General features: G+C 37.6%; 1 protein-coding gene across 14 annotated transcripts in view; it reads left to right on the forward strand.

Moving 5' to 3' along the window:
• The window catches only part of LOC114053780 (centrosome and spindle pole-associated protein 1-like), a 133,484-nt gene that overhangs the window by 25,379 nt on the left and 91,132 nt on the right, over window positions 1–16,973 (forward strand). For 9 of the 14 annotated variants that reach the window (XR_003570423.1, XM_027876919.1, XM_027876918.1 and 6 more), the window contains exons 5-6: window positions 11,212–11,292; window positions 14,924–15,025. The exons of 1 other annotated variant lie outside the window; for it this stretch is intronic. Coding sequence is in view for 12 of the 13 variants with exons in the window: in XM_027876919.1 (XP_027732720.1) it covers window positions 11,212–11,292; window positions 14,924–15,025 (183 nt within the window). In the remaining variant the exon portion in view is untranslated. The remainder of the gene's footprint in view (window positions 1–11,211; window positions 11,293–14,923; window positions 15,026–16,973) is intronic. 4 more of the 14 variants (XM_027876924.1, XM_027876930.1, XM_027876931.1 and 1 more) reach the window with 2 other exon arrangements.

The raw sequence follows: 16,973 nt of genomic DNA on the forward strand, positions 1-16,973 counted from the left end.
ACATTTGGTGTTTAGAGTTGACATGCGGGACTAAGAATGTGGTATGATGAGGGCAGAGTACAGCAGCTTTTAGCTCTCTTGTTCTTAACATTGTTGACTCATGTTGAGCTTATAATTCATTGAAACCTTCAAATCTTTTTCATATGTTTATTTAAGCAAGCTTGGTTGGTATCACTGGTTGCTATTTTTTATTTGTGAAGTTGTTTCAATCTATAATCTTTAACATATCTATCCATATGTCTGTCTATCTATTTATCCACCTATCTATCTACACACATACCTATTAAATGTCATTTTATTAGATTAAGCCCAATGATTTAACTTGTTGAGATCTTTTTTGGATCCTGACTTTGGTTGTCCGGTATCTTAGTTTACCCTCTTTGTTTTGGGTCATTTGCAAATTTGATAAGTATGCCATTTTATGCCCTTTATCCAAGTCATTAACATAAATGTTAAGCAATACATCACCTTTGGTAGATCCACTAGATACCTTCCAGGTTGACGGTAGAGCTATTAATGAACTATTGTTTTGGTCTGGTATTCAATTAGTTCAGAATTCACCTAACTTTCTGGCTAGCTCTTCATCTTCAACATTAGAATGGAATGAGAGACATTGTCGTACTTAAACTGAAGTGTCTTCTCATTCCAAATCCACTGGCTTTTCAGCTTAACTCTGCAGTATTTCCCCTGCCACAAACAACTCCGCTGCTATGTATAAGATAATGTGTTAGGCATTTAGGATACTTCAAGGAATTTATATTTTGCAGGGGAATAAGGTGGTGGTGGTATAACTTACATGGGTAAGTCAATAGAAGACAATTGGAGCATGTGGTTGAAGTGAGCATAAAAGTCTTTAGGAGGTGCTATTAAGCTGAATCTTGAAAGAAGATAAAAATTCTAAGAGGTAGAGAAGATGCAGTGGGTAGGGCACTGGACCCAGAGACACTTAAGAGTTGCATGGTATTTGATGAAAATTGAGGCCATTCCCTCAGAGCTCAGTTTTCTTTCCCCCTTCTCATCTCACATCACTGAGGTGCTTTCTACTACTGTTTCCTTCTTCACCTTTGTCCAACATGCCATTCTCCTTTGCCAGGGCAGACCCTTCTACATTCACGAGTGATTCCATGCCATCCCATCTTCGTCAGCAGATTACAATCTCCATCATTCCCACTCTCTTTCAAACTTGTATTTTATCTCTTTCTGTCTGCTTCTTCTCTGCTGCCTACAAACATGCCCATCTCTCCCCCTGTCCTCAAAAGCCCCTTACTTCATCTGTCTATCTCCACTAGTTATCATCCTCTATCTCTTCTGTTTTGTGGTTAAACTCTTTGAGAAGGCTGTCTACAATTGATGCTTTTACTTCCTTCTCTTTCTTTTCCACCCTGGCCACCCAATGCTTAACATCTTACAAAGACTTTAGGATTTTTAGCCCCTTCCCTTTCCATTTTCAATGCCACAGAGCTGAGGACCTCCACCTTGAAAAGGGCAAAGCGTGGATTCTGGGGAAATGTTCTTTGGTTCCTTAAAAAGGGAGCGGAGTATCTCATGCCCTGATGTGGTCACCTACAACATAAACTTACTCTTTCTAACCTTACAGAGACCATTCATCAATTGGCAAATAAGACAGCTTATAATCTCCGGGAAATCCAGCAAGCTTTGGATTCCCTAGCAGATATGGTCCTAGACCTTACCCTACCTGCTTGCCTCTAGCAGGAGTGTATGTACCCTGGCAAACACCTCCTACTGTATGTACATCAACAACTTTGGGTAGGTAGAGCCATATTGAACATATTTTGGAAAAGGCTAGTTGGATGCAAGAAATTCATGATAACCTCAGTGCCTCCAAACCATCTTCTTCATGGAGATTTTTGGCTCCTTTTTCTACTAGTCCCCATACTTATTCCCCTTCTGATCATATTCCATTTATTCCTGTTTAGCCCTTGTTTGCTTGACTCCCTTACCAGATTTGTCTCCTCTAGGATCTAGACCATCTGCTTCCAAATTGCATACTAACAAGGCTGCATACCAACCTTTGACTGAATCATAGGCGCCCTAACTCACTGGACCTGGTGTTAGCTAGGTTCCAAAGTCTGACACCCCCTGAACAGGACATAGCAATGCAGGGACAGCTCTACACCTCTTGCCAACAGGAAGCAGTTTCAGAAGCCGAGACCTTCTCCCCTTACCTCAAAGATTTTGGGTCCCATTTGTTTGAAGGGGGAATAATGGGGTGATGGGACCTGGACCCCTGAAAGGAAAACACCGTATCTTTGAAAGCAACTCAGTCCCTGAATTTTCCCACACATTTCAGCAGCCCAGATCACTGGTGCCTCTGCCCAATACAACTGGTCCACCCCAGCCCACCTAGACCACCTAATTAGCTTACTAGACATTCTTTTCACTGTCACCCTGATACAATCAGAGGATCATTGAGCAAAATTATATTTTGTGGTTAGTTCTATCAAAGACTCTCATATGATACTAATGTATGTGAGAGACAACTCATTAGAGAACACGTCTACATTTGCTTAACTTTGCTTTTTAAATACTTAACATACAATAAATAACAGGTCTATATGTACTACAACTGTCAGCCACTTATGTGACTGTCTTATAGTTTAATAATGAGTTTATAGAAATGAAAAAATAGGCATATTGGTCAGTAGTTGTTGATGGTCTCTAGATACCCTTTTTTTGGGTAGTAATACCTTTTCACTTTTATTTGGTAATTTCCCTTTATCAAATATGTTGTAAGTTGGTTCTTCAGTGCTTTCAAAACTGTTACTTCTGGCATATATCTCTTCTCTTTGGAGTAAGCCCACTCCAACAGTTTTTCCTGAAATGCTAAATTTCCTGACTTCATTTTCTTAAGTGCAATTTCTGCTTACTTTCTTACAATATAGCACATGCAGAACTGAGCTGTTAGAGTCCAAATGTAGTGTTTCCAGTGACATAGATAATGAAAATACGTTGCTATTAAAATGCTCCAGGTGTGTTTTATTTTTTGTCTATTTGTTGTAATCTCATTTTAGTTATAAAATGGTCTTGGGATTATCTGGTTCATTTGGGTTTCATGCCAAGTCTTTCGTAGATTTGTTTTCCCCTTAGCTTCGCTTCCCTGTTTTATAATGAAATACTTCTCATACATAATATTTCACTATCTTTATTTGTAGTGTTTTGCTATAATAAGTTTATATTTTAAACTAGTATTGCTTTTGGCTGTCGTGTCTGTCTCTTCAGCAAAGGGTTTAGGTGTTTACTGGCCAAGGTGATTTCTAGACTCTTTTGTTCAGATGCCTGATTGTACTGTTTCCTTTACGTTGGTAAAACTTCTGAAGGAAATGGTAATAGTGGTGGTATCTTTTCCTCTAACCATTTTGTTTCTTGGAATCAAAGCATTAGGGATTTATATAAGTAGGTCAGGTTGGAGCTTGTTGTAATCATGTTAAGTGATTTTTTTGTTTTATCTTTTTATTTTGTTGATTTTTGACCATGGCCTTATATACTGTCAGTGGCCTTACTTGTCGGCAGCAAATTCAGGAATTACTTCTATATTGGGAAGCACTTGTTTCCTGTATCATAAGAAATAGTTTGTTTTGTTTTGTTGTTTAGTGCCTATTTCCAGAGTTTTCTATAAATGGGAGGCTTCTGAATAACCTGTTAGATTCTGTTTCTTAATCCTCAACTCTATTTTTCTCTGTCTCTCTTTCTCATGAACTGATGATTTTTATTACTGCATTTGGGCTCCTGAGAAACCAGTTCTACAAAGTCTCTTATCTGCCTTTACAAGGACAACCTTCCATTTAGATTCATTTTCCCTTTTGTTTTATGATTTAATTTCTAGCAAGAGAATGTCAATACTTATGTGATTCAATTTCTCCTGCACTATAAAAAGCTTGTTAGTCATTGGACAATGATGCCAGCAGGTTAATAGTTATACATGGTGTAAAACAGGTGTCAAACTCTTACTGCAGAACTCCTGAGTGTGCCCACCACACTCAGGGAAATGTTTCACAAAATAAGTAAAAATACAGTATAACACAGATACTGTTAATTTGTGGTTTTCTAAGGCAATGTATGCTAAATAAGGATCTGTTTGTTTCTATTTGAGTTTGATACCGCCAGTGTAAAAATAGGAGATTTCAACTCCCCTTATCCCCTTTTCTGCCACTCTGCTATTACTGTTACAAAAGTAGAAGGGCACTACATAGGACTGAAGGCCATTTTGTGGGTTTCTGTTGTTGAATGGATTTTTATTGCAAAAAATATTAATTACCTAGCAGCCAGCCTACTGGTATGAACTTTTTCAATATTAGTTAGGTTGGTCCTTGGACAGAAAGAATATCTGTCTTCATTATCATACTTAAAACCTTTCCAAGATGGCAGAAGGTATTGAATTTTGTGTTCTGCTGATATAGCCTTCTGAGATCTTAAGGTCATCTCCATCTCATGATGAAGCTTCAGTGTAGGACTTTTTTGAGATTTGTTATTGTTTGTACATATAGAGAGAGCAAAATTATTTATTATTAGACTGACCTCTTTCAAAGTTGCTTTTTGCCTTTGTATTACCAGTGCTTAGCACTATGATTGGCACTTGGTATTTTCTTAATAAATGCTTGTTGATCCAGTGACTATTTTAAACAGTCATATCACACAATGTCAAGAGTCATTTAAAGATCATCCAGCTTGGTTCTGCTTCCAGGAGCCAAGAGGGCAGAGTAAGAAGTAAGTCATTCTCATCCTCTCTTATTGACCTCTGAAAGCCCAGAAAATATCACCCTGGGAAAGACCCTGAAACAGCTGAACCAGCAGAAAGATGGGGTGTAGCAGTCCTGTAGTCCAGGAAGCTTGAGAGATTAATGGAAAAGGCCCCTCTTGCTCTGGGGGAGGGGGAGCAGTACAGAACTGGAGGCGTCCCAGCAAGCCAGTGGAAAGCCTCGCTTCAGCATACCAGGGGGAGATCCTAAACCCCAGGTGATGGAGCAGGCAAACTTAAATTTGAATACAGACATAAGAAAGATGACAAAACATATGTGTGTGTGTGTGTGTGTGTGTGTGTGTGTGTGTGTGTGTGTACAAAAAAAGCTGGCTTTATTAAAAAAACCAATAAAATAGATAAACCCTTGGTTAATTTAATTAAAAAAAAATGAAAGAAGAAAACCAGACTACCAGTATCAAAAATGAAAAGGGTGAATCCGTCATCAAGGAAAAGGAAATTAAAACAATAATTAGGAACTATTTTGCCCAACTGTATGTCAATAAATTTGACAATCTTAGTGAAATGGATGAATGTTTACAAAAATATAAATTGCCCAGATTAACAGGAAAGGAAGTAAAATACTTAAATAACCCCATCTCAGAAAAAGAAATTGAAAAAGCCATCAATGAATTCCCTAGGAAAAAATCTCCAGGACCATATGGATTTACAAGCAAATTCTATCAAACATTTAAAGAACAATTAATTCCAGTACTATATAGACTATTTGGGAAAATAGGTGAAGAAGGAGTCTTACCAAATTCTTTTTATGATACAGATATGGTGCTGATACCTAAACTGGGAAGCATCAAAACAGAGAAAGAAAATTTTAGACCAATTTCCCTCATGAGTATAGATGCAAAATTTTTAAATAAAATATTAGCAAATGGATTACAGCAACTTATCACAAGAATAATAAACTATGACCAGGTAGGATTTATACCAGGAATGCAGGGCTGGTTCAGTATTAGGAAAACTATCAGCATCATTGATTATATCAACAACAAAACTAACAGAAACCACATGATTATCTCAATAGATGCAGAAAAAGCTTTTGACAAAATATAACACCTGTTCCTACTAAAAACGCCAGAGAGCATAGGAATAAATGGAGTCTTCCTTAAAATGATAAGTAGCATCTACTTAAAACCTTCAGCAAATATTGTATGTAATGGGGATAAGCTAGAAGCATTTTCAGTAGGATCAGGGGTGAAACAAGAATGTCCATTATCACCACTGTTGTTCAGTGTGGTACTGAAAATGTTAGCTTTAGCATTAAGAGAAGAAATAGAAATTGAAGGTATTAGAATAGGCAAAGAAGAAACACAGCTATCATTCTTTGCAGATGATATGATGATATACTTAGGGAATCCTAGAGAATCAAGTAAAAAACTACTTGAAATAATAAACAACTTTAGCAAAGTTGCAGGCTATAAAATAAACTCACACAAATCACTGGCATTTCTATATTTTACCAACAAAGCCCAACAGCAAGAGATAGAAAGAGAAATTCCATTTAAAGTTACTGGAGACATTATAAAATATTTAGGAATCTACCGGCTGAAATAAGCCCAGGAACTATATGAACACAGTTACAGAACACTTTTCACACAAATAAAGTCAGATCTAAATAACTGGAAAAACATCAGTTGCTCACAGGTAACCCAAGCTAATATAATAAAAATGACAATTCTATCTAAGCTAACTTACTTATTCGGTGCCATACCAATGAAACTTCCAAAAAATTATTTTATAGAGCTAGAAAAAATAATAACAAGATTCATTTGGAATAATAAAAGGTCCAGAATATCGAGGGAACTAATGAAAAGAAATGCAGGAGAAGATGGCCTAGCCTTTCCAGATCTTAAATTGTATTATAAAGCAACAATCATCAAAACTGCTTGGTACTGGCTAAGAAATAGAGTGGTGGATTAGTGGAATAGGTTAGGTATGCAAGACACAGTAGTCAATGACTATAGTAATCTACTGTTTGATAAACCCAAAGACCCCAGCTTCTGGGATAAGAACTCACTATTTGATAAAAATTGTTGGGAAAACTGGAAAAGAGTATGGCAGAAACTAGACATAGACCAAAATAAAGTCAAAATGTGTTCATGATTTAGATATAAAGGCTGATACTTATGTAAGTAAACTGGGAGGGCAAGGAATAGTTTACCTATCAGATTTATGGAGAACAGAAGAATTCATGACCAAACAGGAGATAAAGAACATTATGAAAAGCAAAATGGATAACTTTGATTACATTAAATTGTAAAGTTTTTGCACAAACAAAGCCAATGCAACCAAGATTAGAAGGAAGGTGGAAAATTGGGAAAGAATTTTCACAACCATTATCTCTGATAAGGGCCTCATTTCTCAAATATATAGAGAATTTATAAGTCAAATTTATAAGAATACAAGCCATCCCCCAATTGATAAATGGTCAAAGGATATGAACAGGCAGTTCTCATTTGAAGAAATTAAAGCCATCTACATCATATGAAAAAATGCTCTAAATCACTACTGATTAGAGAAATGCAAATCAAAACAACTCTGAGGTACCACATAACACCTATTAGATTGGCCAGCATGACAAAACAGTTAAATGATAAATGTTGGAGAAGATGCGGGGAAATTGGAAAATGCATTATTGGTGGAGTTGTGAAATGATCCAACCATTTTGGAGAGCAATTTGGAACTATGCCCAAAGGGCTATCAAAATGTGCATACCCTTTGACCCAGCAATAGTACTTCTAGGGCTGTATCCCAAAGAGATCAAACAAATGGGAAAAGGACCCACATGTACACAACTATTTATAACAGCTCTTTTTGTGGTGGCAAATAATTGGAAATTGAGAGGATGCCCATCAGTTGGGGAATGGTTGAACAAGTTGTGGTATATGAATGTAATGGAATACTATTGTGCTATAAGAGATGATGAATAAGCGGACTTCAGAAAAACCTGGAAAGACTTGTACGGACCGATGCTGAGTGAAGTGAGCACAACCAGGAGAACATTGTACACAGTAACAGCCATGTTGTGTGATGACTAAATTTGATGGACTTAGCCCTTCTCAGCAATGCAAGGTTTTAAGACATCTCCAAAAGTCTCATGATGGAAAATGCTATCCACATCTAGAGAAAGAACTGTGGAGTTTGAATGCAGATCGAAGCATACTATTTGCTCTTTTTTTCCTTCTATTTTGTTTTGTTTCCTCTTTCTTGTGGTTCCTCCTATTGGTTCCAATTCCTTATAACATGACTAATGTGAAAATAAAAAAAAATTAAAAAAAAAAAGATCATACAGCTCAACTCTTATCTTACAGATGAGAAAGCTAAATCTCAGAGTGGTGAAATGATTTTCCCAATTACTTGGCCAATAAATAGTAAAACCAGAATGAGAACTAATTTTTTGAGTTTTTCCACTATACTGTTCTACCTGTATAGACAGTGCTTACTTTATATAAATTTGCATTATGCAAATTTGACTTTAAGAATTCTGAAATTCACATTCCAAAAAATCCACCTATGTTAACTGTACAGGGGTGTATGGAGTGTTCAGGGAGGACTAGCACCTCTGATGTAAGGGCTTGCCAAGCCCTTTTCGGGGCCCGTTCATTTAGCTTTAATATGCACCTTTACCCCCCTTTCATCTGTGGCTCCAAGAAGCTGTAGCTTCTCTAGTGGCCACATCCTGGTAAACTGTTTTGGAACACTGGCTAAACCAGGTTTAGGGTAACTGACAGAACTTAAGCCTGTCCGTGAGTTAGGGGAATGTTTGCCCCAGGCATGTGAAGACTTTCCCCAGGGGGATGAGTGGATGAGAACAGTTTGTTCTGATGGCCATGGAGGTGGCTGAAGCTGGTACTGTGGAGTGCTTAGAGCCTGGTCAAACATCAAAGATGTCAAAGTCATCCACTGCATCCTGGGTCATCACCAGTTGTCTTGACTTTCAGTCCTGCCATTGGACTTTTATGACTCAGGAAGAGAGAGTGAGGTTGACAACTTCGTGCGACTGTGCCTCACTTAACATGCAATTCACATGCAAGTCGAGACATCATCTGTGATGTCATTTGTTCTCTTCAAAAATGAAGGACAAACACAGCAACAACAACAATAACAATAACAACAGTACTGTGTTCTCTCTCTGCCCCTGTGCCTTGGCTTGGTATTCCGTGGCCTCTTCTCTCCTTCTCCCCCCCCCCACTAAAAAAAAAAAAAAGACAAGAGCGCTCCATGTAAAAACAGAAGAATGAGTCTGCCACCACTGCTGCCATGGGATTGGGGTCTGGCTTGAGACCTCTGGTGCTGAGAGAGGAGACCTTTGCCCTGTTCTGCCCGTGTGTCCAGCTCCCCATGTGTCTGTCTTCTATCTGTCTGTGCTCAGGTACTGCATGTCTGTACCTGGCCTCCACGTGTCGTCCATTTTCTCCTCTCTGTGTCTGTATCTGTGTCTGATGTCTCTATATCTCTTCCCAATGTGTTCTTCCCCTTGGTTCCAACCAGGCCCCAAGGTGGCTGGCTCCAGACCCTGAATGTTCTTTCTCCTACTCTTGCTTCTCTATCCTCGGCCTTTATATATCCCTGAACCATGTGCTGGCCCCCTCCCTCCACAAGTGGGTGGCCCTCTGCCTTCCCCACATCCACGTGCAAATTCACATTGTGTAAAAATTGCTTTACATAGAGGTCTGTGAAATGGTCCACTTACATAAAGCAAAAACTGTATTAAAAAAAAACCAAAATGAACTAAATTTGGCTTGGTAGAAGGTAGGGCACTCTGGCAGAGTAGAGTAAAGAATAAAGTAATGGAAATAGGAATTGGTTAGCATAGCATATGTGGGGGACATCAAGAAGAAAGACCTGACAGAATCCTGGATATTGGTGGGAAGTAAGTTGGATGAGAGAGAGAGAGAGAGAGAGAGAGAGAGAGAGAGTGAGTGTGTGTGTGTGTGTGTGTGTGTGTGTGTGTGTGTGTGTGTGTGTGTGTGTTTAAGGTAGCAAGCGTTAGGGAGATGTTTTAGTGCAATAATATGACGAAAGTAGTGTTTAGTGTTTGGTTCTACCAAAGCCATACTCTAGTTTCTCGTTGCCGCATGAAGATGCTCCAAGTTTATAATAGCACAGTGCAAGCTTTGGGAAGTTTATAAATAGATAAAAAGACTACAAGTGTGGATCTCTGGATAGGTTGAATATCTTTTCTTCGGGTGTTGGGTGCCAACTTAGCTAAGTTTGGGTGTTCTTCTCACCGAAAGGTTAGCTGTGAAGCAAATGTTTTTGGTCATATTAACTCTTGGAACCACCTACTTTAACACTGTGTGTATTACTGGAACTTGTGTACCCACACTGATGAAATCAACAATCTTTGAACTGTATTGAAGTAAGTTTTGGTAGTCATTTATGGAATCAGTTGGAAAGGAGATTGACCTAGAAGCAGGGGTATCATACTGGAGTCTGTTGGAATATTTGTGTGCACAGTCTGTAATTTGGACACACCATGCTTAGGTTTCTTAAAAAATATAATTGGCTACTCCAAGTAGATGGATATAGGAACTCTGCTTTCCTCCCTATTGTAATTGTTTCACTAGAGACACTTGGTATTTCCCTTCCTCTTTCCCTCTCCCACTCAGTCTGCTGTGGATCCCGGGACCCCCAAACTCAGGCCCTCTTTCTAGTGTCATCTTAGTGTTAACCTGTGGCAGGGTCTTACTCCATAAACACTCCATGAATAGAAATATATAATTCATATATAATGCTTAAATAATGCATATATCTGTTCACTCTTTCTTCCTTTCCCTTTTTTTCCTCTATCCCTCCCCTTTGCTTTTCCCTCCCCTTCTGCCTTTCATTCTTTTTCTCTCCCCCCAAAACAGAAACCCCAAAGAAGTCATTGCAGTAGTATGCATAAGGAAATTTGTGACCTCAAGTAAAGAAATATAGATCACTAACACTAATAATGAAGGATTATATGATTGGCAAAGGAATGTGTGCTGAAAAGCAGCCTCCTTTTTTTTTTTTTTTGGTCCTTGAATTGAATACCATGATATGTGAAAAATAAGATCAACCTCTGTCCTTTGGTCAATTGCTAAATAGCATAAAATTTTCTTTATTTTTTCTAATTATTTTGTGTTTCTTAGTCTACATTTTAATATCATAGGAATTAGAGTGAAAAGGGAACTTGGAAATCACCTGCTTCCACTCCTTCACTTTTCAGAGGAGGCAGATAAAACCCAATAATTGGACAGAAAATGATTTTCTAAAGGTCTCGTCAGGGATTCTAATTCTAATTCTAATTGGTCCTCAAATTCCAAATTAAGGGTCCATGCTATTGAGCCATTTATTCTCAGGAGTTTGACCTCCAATAATGGTATTATAGAAAATAGTATATAAATGTGCATTTTTATTGAATGAAAATTTCAAGATCGGAAGTTAAATCAAGGTTCTTTTTTTAAATACAGAAAAACTTTGTGACAACGAGTGAAATAGATCCATCTAGTCTGGGAGTATCTCTTCCTATTGGTGAGAGGTTATCTGTCAAGGTAGGTTAATTGTTGCCAATGTTCAGCCTTAGTAAGGAATCAAAATTATTAAAGAATGTACTTCTAGTTTAAATTTAAGCAAAAAAAAAATTAAAGCTATTTGACATATATTACTTTTCTTTGGACAAATTTGGGTTTTTAATTGGATTACTAGAAACAGTATAAATTACTTCTGGTCATATAATGTGGAAAACATTTTTCTTTCTTTGACCAGTTTCTTTTCATTTTCTATAACTCTAAAATTAGTCTTTGATTTTCGTATAACCTCTTTGAAGTTATAATGATTGACATCTTTTGTCTTTTTTATACTACAGTTGTTTCTTCATATATCTCCCCCACCATAAAAGCCTTATTGATAACCATGCATGCACGCACCCGTGTGTGTATACACACAATGAGATGTATATGTATATGAAAATGCAAAGGTTCTTTGATCTCCTCTGTGTGGTAAACTCCTGATATGGGAACTTATTCCACTAAGGCATATGACCGCCAGTCTATGATTTAGTCCTAGAGAGTTGCCTGAGGGACAGAGGTCAAGTGACTTGCCTAGTTTCTCATAACTAGTGTCTGAGGTAGGATTTGGATCTAGGTCTTCTACTTATACCATGTTGTCTTTTATATATATGTGTGTGTATACATATGTAGATAATTTTGTAGATGGATATGGGTACGTATGCATAGCTGCTGCCACGTAGTTTATTTAGCAAAACTCCTACTCCTCACTCCCTTCTTTTCTCTTATCCCATCCCTCAAAAATACAATTCTATGTCTTAGAGCCTCTGGTTCATCTCTGGGAACAATATACTGAGAAGACAGAGCCATATGTAGTGGATAGGGAGCTGGAGTCAGTCAGAAAGCATGAGGTTTAAGTTTGCTCTCCATACCTGCTGGCTTTATGACCCTGAGCATGTCATTTAACTTCCCCATTGTCCCAGGCAACTCCTTAAAATGACTATGAATTGCCGAGAAAGTGTCATTTCTTCAGTGGGAATTCCATTTGCCAAAGAAATCACAGATCCTGTCTTATGCCATCTAAATATATAGTTATAGGGATATAGGGGTTTGAAACATATAAAATTAAGAGTCATTTTCTCAGTCAGGAGATATGAGTAGTTTTAAAAGAAGTGCTATTAACTACCAAATAAAAATGCTTCCTATCACTAATATATATTTAGCTTAAGATATACAGAATTTAAGAATTGTTAATTTTCTTTATGACTGAAAAGAGTGGTGCTGAAAGCATACTTATGTGTTTTATATAGGTTGAAGTTTTGGGTGTATTTGGATGCTTACTTTGCATTCTAATTCTTTTAAATTAAACAATAATTAAATACCTGCTAGGTGCAAGAAGGCATTATGCTGGTTTTTGGGGTATACAAAGATAAAAAACTATTGAATCTCACTGGTGGGGGCTAAAACATAAGGGTGTCACTATGTGGAATGTGATAGGGGCAAAGAGAAATTTTGATAAAGCCCCCTTAAAAATTTAAGATGACTTTTCTTTGGGCAAGTGGGCAAGCTAAGGGAAGGCTTGACAGAGGAAGTGGCACCTGAGCTAGATTTTATAGAAAAATGATTTAATTTTAAGAGATATGAAACAGAGGTATGTTTCAAGCATAAAAGACATGCTCTGCAAATAGGAGGAATGAATCCAACAACTAATAATTTAGGTTGGCCAAAATAAAAAGTTTGTGAAGGAGCACTCATTTTAAGTGCCACCTTCTACATGAAACCTTTCCTGATCTCCCACCTGCTAGTGCCTTCCACCTCCAAAATTATTTATCTATTTTGTATGTATTTGTGTGTGTATGTATGCGTGTCTATGTATAAACACATACATATGTGCATATATGTGTATGCATGTGTGTATATATACTACATATATAGTATATCTGTCTCTATATATGTATATGTCTATCTGTGTATACATACACAAACAGACCCAAGTTGTTTTCCCCAATAGAAGAAAAACTCTTTGAATGCAGGAACTTTTTTATTTTTGCATTTGTATCCCTAATTAGTGCCTAGCAAATAGTAGATGCTTAATCTGTGTTTGTTTATTGATCAAGAAGCATGAAATAAGCCAGGAAAGGTAGATTTGTGCTGGATTGTGGAGTGTCTTAAGTGCCAGGCTATGGAATTTAAGTTTTATCCTATAGACAACAAAGCATCTATGAAGGTTTTTGAGCAGAGGAGAGGCAAGTTCAGATTTGTTCATTATGAAGATAATTTTGGCAGTTATGTAGAGGATGGATTGAAAGAGGGGAAACTAGAGTCAGGAAAGCTTATTAGGATCTTCAGTGAAGTTTAGTCAGTAAGGATGAGGAACTGAACTAAATTGGTGTTAGTGAAAAATGGAACAGATGGGAGAAGTATTGTCAAGGTAGAATCAACTGGACTTGAGAGCTAATTAAATGACTGGGATGAGGAGGAGGGAAAAATGAAAGATGACGTTGCAGTTTCAAGTCTAGATGATTGGAATGGTGTCCTCAATAGAAATAGAGAAGTTATGAGGTGGGTTCAGTGAATTCTTGTTGTATTTGAGGTCTTGACAGAACATTGAGTCCAGAAGGAGACATTTATAATGTCATTGGGATTGCTCAAGGGAGAGATCTGGGCTGGACATATTGCTGTAGGAGACCTCTGCATGATGGAAGTGTATTAGATCTCAAATGGAGTTAGTATAGGAAGGCATTGAAGACAGAGCTTTGGGAATCAGGTACATTTAGGGGGCAAGAGGAAGAAGATGCTGAAGTGAGGATTCATAGTCCAAGCATTGATGGGGCTTCATGTCTGCCTGGGCCCCTTCCACCTCTAAAATTCTTTTGCCTCATGGAAGATATTGACAAGGGCAGGTTGAAGAACCTGGCAAGATCAATGTTACAGACACAGAAGAAAATATTTATGGTTGGGGGTGGGGTGGAGACTCAGGGAGGAGGGAAGGGCTGCAAACAGTGTTAGATGGTACAGAAACCATTTAACTATCAAACTGCCAATAAGACAGAGGATTGAAAAAAGCCATTAGGGTTAGCAGTTGAGAGGTCAGTGGACTTGGAGAATTTTCAGTAGGGGGTAGGAATGGAAACCAGGCTGTTTAAGACTCACAGGATGGTAGTTGTTTCTTGTTAGATACCACTTGTGGCACAGATCATCCTAGAAGTGTTCCAGAGTACTGTGCCTGTTTTATCAAACATCAGTATTATTCAGAGGAAGTGCAATACTTGTTATTCAAGAAGACGTATTTGTTTACTAAATATGCTAAATATGAGATATATAGTGAGTAGTATCCAGTTATGTAATTTATTTGCTTTTAATTTGTTTATATTTTTTCAAATTCAGTGTTTTAATAGAAAATGTGGAAAGTAATGTTTAAGGATGTTTCTTAAATAGGAAGTGCATATTATTTGAACAGAACCTTTTCCATTATTTTACCCTGGTTCGTGTTACAAATTTATTCTGACTTGGATTTCATTTTTTGTCATCTTTGCACTGTTTCATTATAAACTTATGTTTATATATATAAGTTTATATAAACTTGATGTTAATATAATGAGAATCCTTTCATAAAGTTGTTCACTTTTTCCATAAAGTTTAAAATTGTGACACTTTTTTTGATGTCTATCTTAAGGAGAGATTGAAACTTGAAAGAAATAAAGAGTACAATCAGTTTCTCAGGGACAAGGAAGAATGGAATGAAAAGTTCAGAGAAGTAGAGAAGAAAAATCCAGAGGTAGGTTTTGCTGAAATAATTTCTTTAGAGAAGAAACTATTTATATTTATCAGCTTTTACTATGCTGTAAAAATGATTGTCCTTTAAAGATTTTTACCAAGTTATTAATATAAATTTTTTGAAGACAAACGACTTACTTAAAAGAAATCTGTCAGACACATCCAAAATTTACAAATTGTCAAAATCTGTAGTGATTCAGCCTGTTGCTTCAGACTGTCCATAAAATGATTTCTTTGAAAGGAAAAAAAAACACATAGCCATATGCTGAAAAATAATTATACCCCACATTTGGAGCAATACTATTAAATGTTTAAAGTAGTTTAAAAAAATAGACTGAATGTTAATGTGGGTGAGGCGTTGGGATAAAACTGCCTCTTGATCTGCTTCAAAGACTCCCCTGGCCATGCCTCCTTCTGCCCGCTGCGAGCGACCTTCCTGAAGCCTGACAGGACACCGCTACCAGTGATGAGGTCACTTGGTAGGGATGACCTTTAATCATGTAATGGTCGACCCTCACGAATTTATTTCTGTGCACTGATACTCGGCTGTACTCATTTTTCTCGGTGGTTAATACATTCCCTCTTTCTTTTGTTTTCCCCATCTTAACTCCTGCTACTGGAGAATAAACTCGGCCTCAGATATGAGGAGACCATAGAAAAAATACGTTTTGAGGTACTCCTTTTACAAACAGAATTCAACCCAAATCAGAAAATATTAAATACCCAATAGAATGCCACTGAAATCCTGCCATTTTGTATTATCATGTCATAAAGGTGACTGCATCCTGCCACTTGGTGTATAAGTTCTAGCATGTCCTACTAATTTGGAAAGGCTTGGAGTACATACCCTACCACAGACTGTCATCTGAGTGTAAGACTGTCTAAATGCAAAGACACTCATCACTAGATTAAACACAGGGTTATGCATTTTTCAGCTATAGCAACTTTAAAAAAATTATCATCTATCTCACTCCCATTTTCCAGCAGTAATACTGCCGTAGATTTGCCTCCCCCTTCTACTCTGCCTTTTAGAATACCTGCTGCATCATGAACAAACTTTGTATCATCTTAAATCTCTTCCTCTCTCCCTCTTTCTGTTTTCTGGCACTTGCTGAGATCTGGCTGTCTCTGGAGGCTGGTGCTTCTCTGGCCACCCTTTTCAGGACGGGCTACACTTCTCAGTACCCTACTTGGGGGTGGGGCATTGGACTCTTCCTTGTTCCCATTGTCACATCTAAACTTTCCCTCTATCACTATCACCTGTAGTTTCTCCTTTGGAGAGGTTCACTGAATCTAAATTTATCACCCGATACAATTCCTGGTGGCTGTTAGTTACTGATCCACTGGAAATTCTCCTACGTTTCTTAATTACTAGTATCTGCCTCACTGTTTGTTTCTTTACTCAGATTCCTGCTTTCATACTGAAGGACTTCAATGTATGTATTCGTGTTCTGTTACATACTCTTAACTTGCCAATTCTTAATGAGCTCCAGTCCAGTGATATATTCCTTCACTTCCTCTAGCTACACACAGGAATGGTTGTAATCTTGATCTTGCCATGACCTACAAATATTCTATTCCCATGTTCATGAATTCATGAACTCTGAAATTCATTTATCTGGTTGTAATATTTTATCATCCCATCTTTTCCTATTCCTGTTACTCCTAACCTTATTCTTTGTCCTCATTGTAGTCTCCAGTGCCTTTATTCCTTAGTACTTTATCAGGCTGCGTTGGCTACACTCTTCTCCCTTCATAATCCCAACCCCTTTATGAGCCAGTTCACTTATACGCTATCATCCACTTTTGAATCACCTCCCCTGTTTCCTCCTGGAAAGGGGACATTACATTTTGAAAATAACCCTGATCCACTATAGAATTTGGTATAGAGCTGGGTTTTTTAACTTGAGGGAGGGGGGTGTGTGTGTGTGTGTACATGTAGATAGATA

Source organism: Vombatus ursinus, unplaced genomic scaffold (genome assembly GCF_900497805.2).
Source record: "Vombatus ursinus unplaced genomic scaffold, bare-nosed wombat genome assembly UNPS02014812.1, whole genome shotgun sequence".
Classification (NCBI taxonomy): domain Eukaryota; kingdom Metazoa; phylum Chordata; class Mammalia; order Diprotodontia; family Vombatidae; genus Vombatus; species Vombatus ursinus.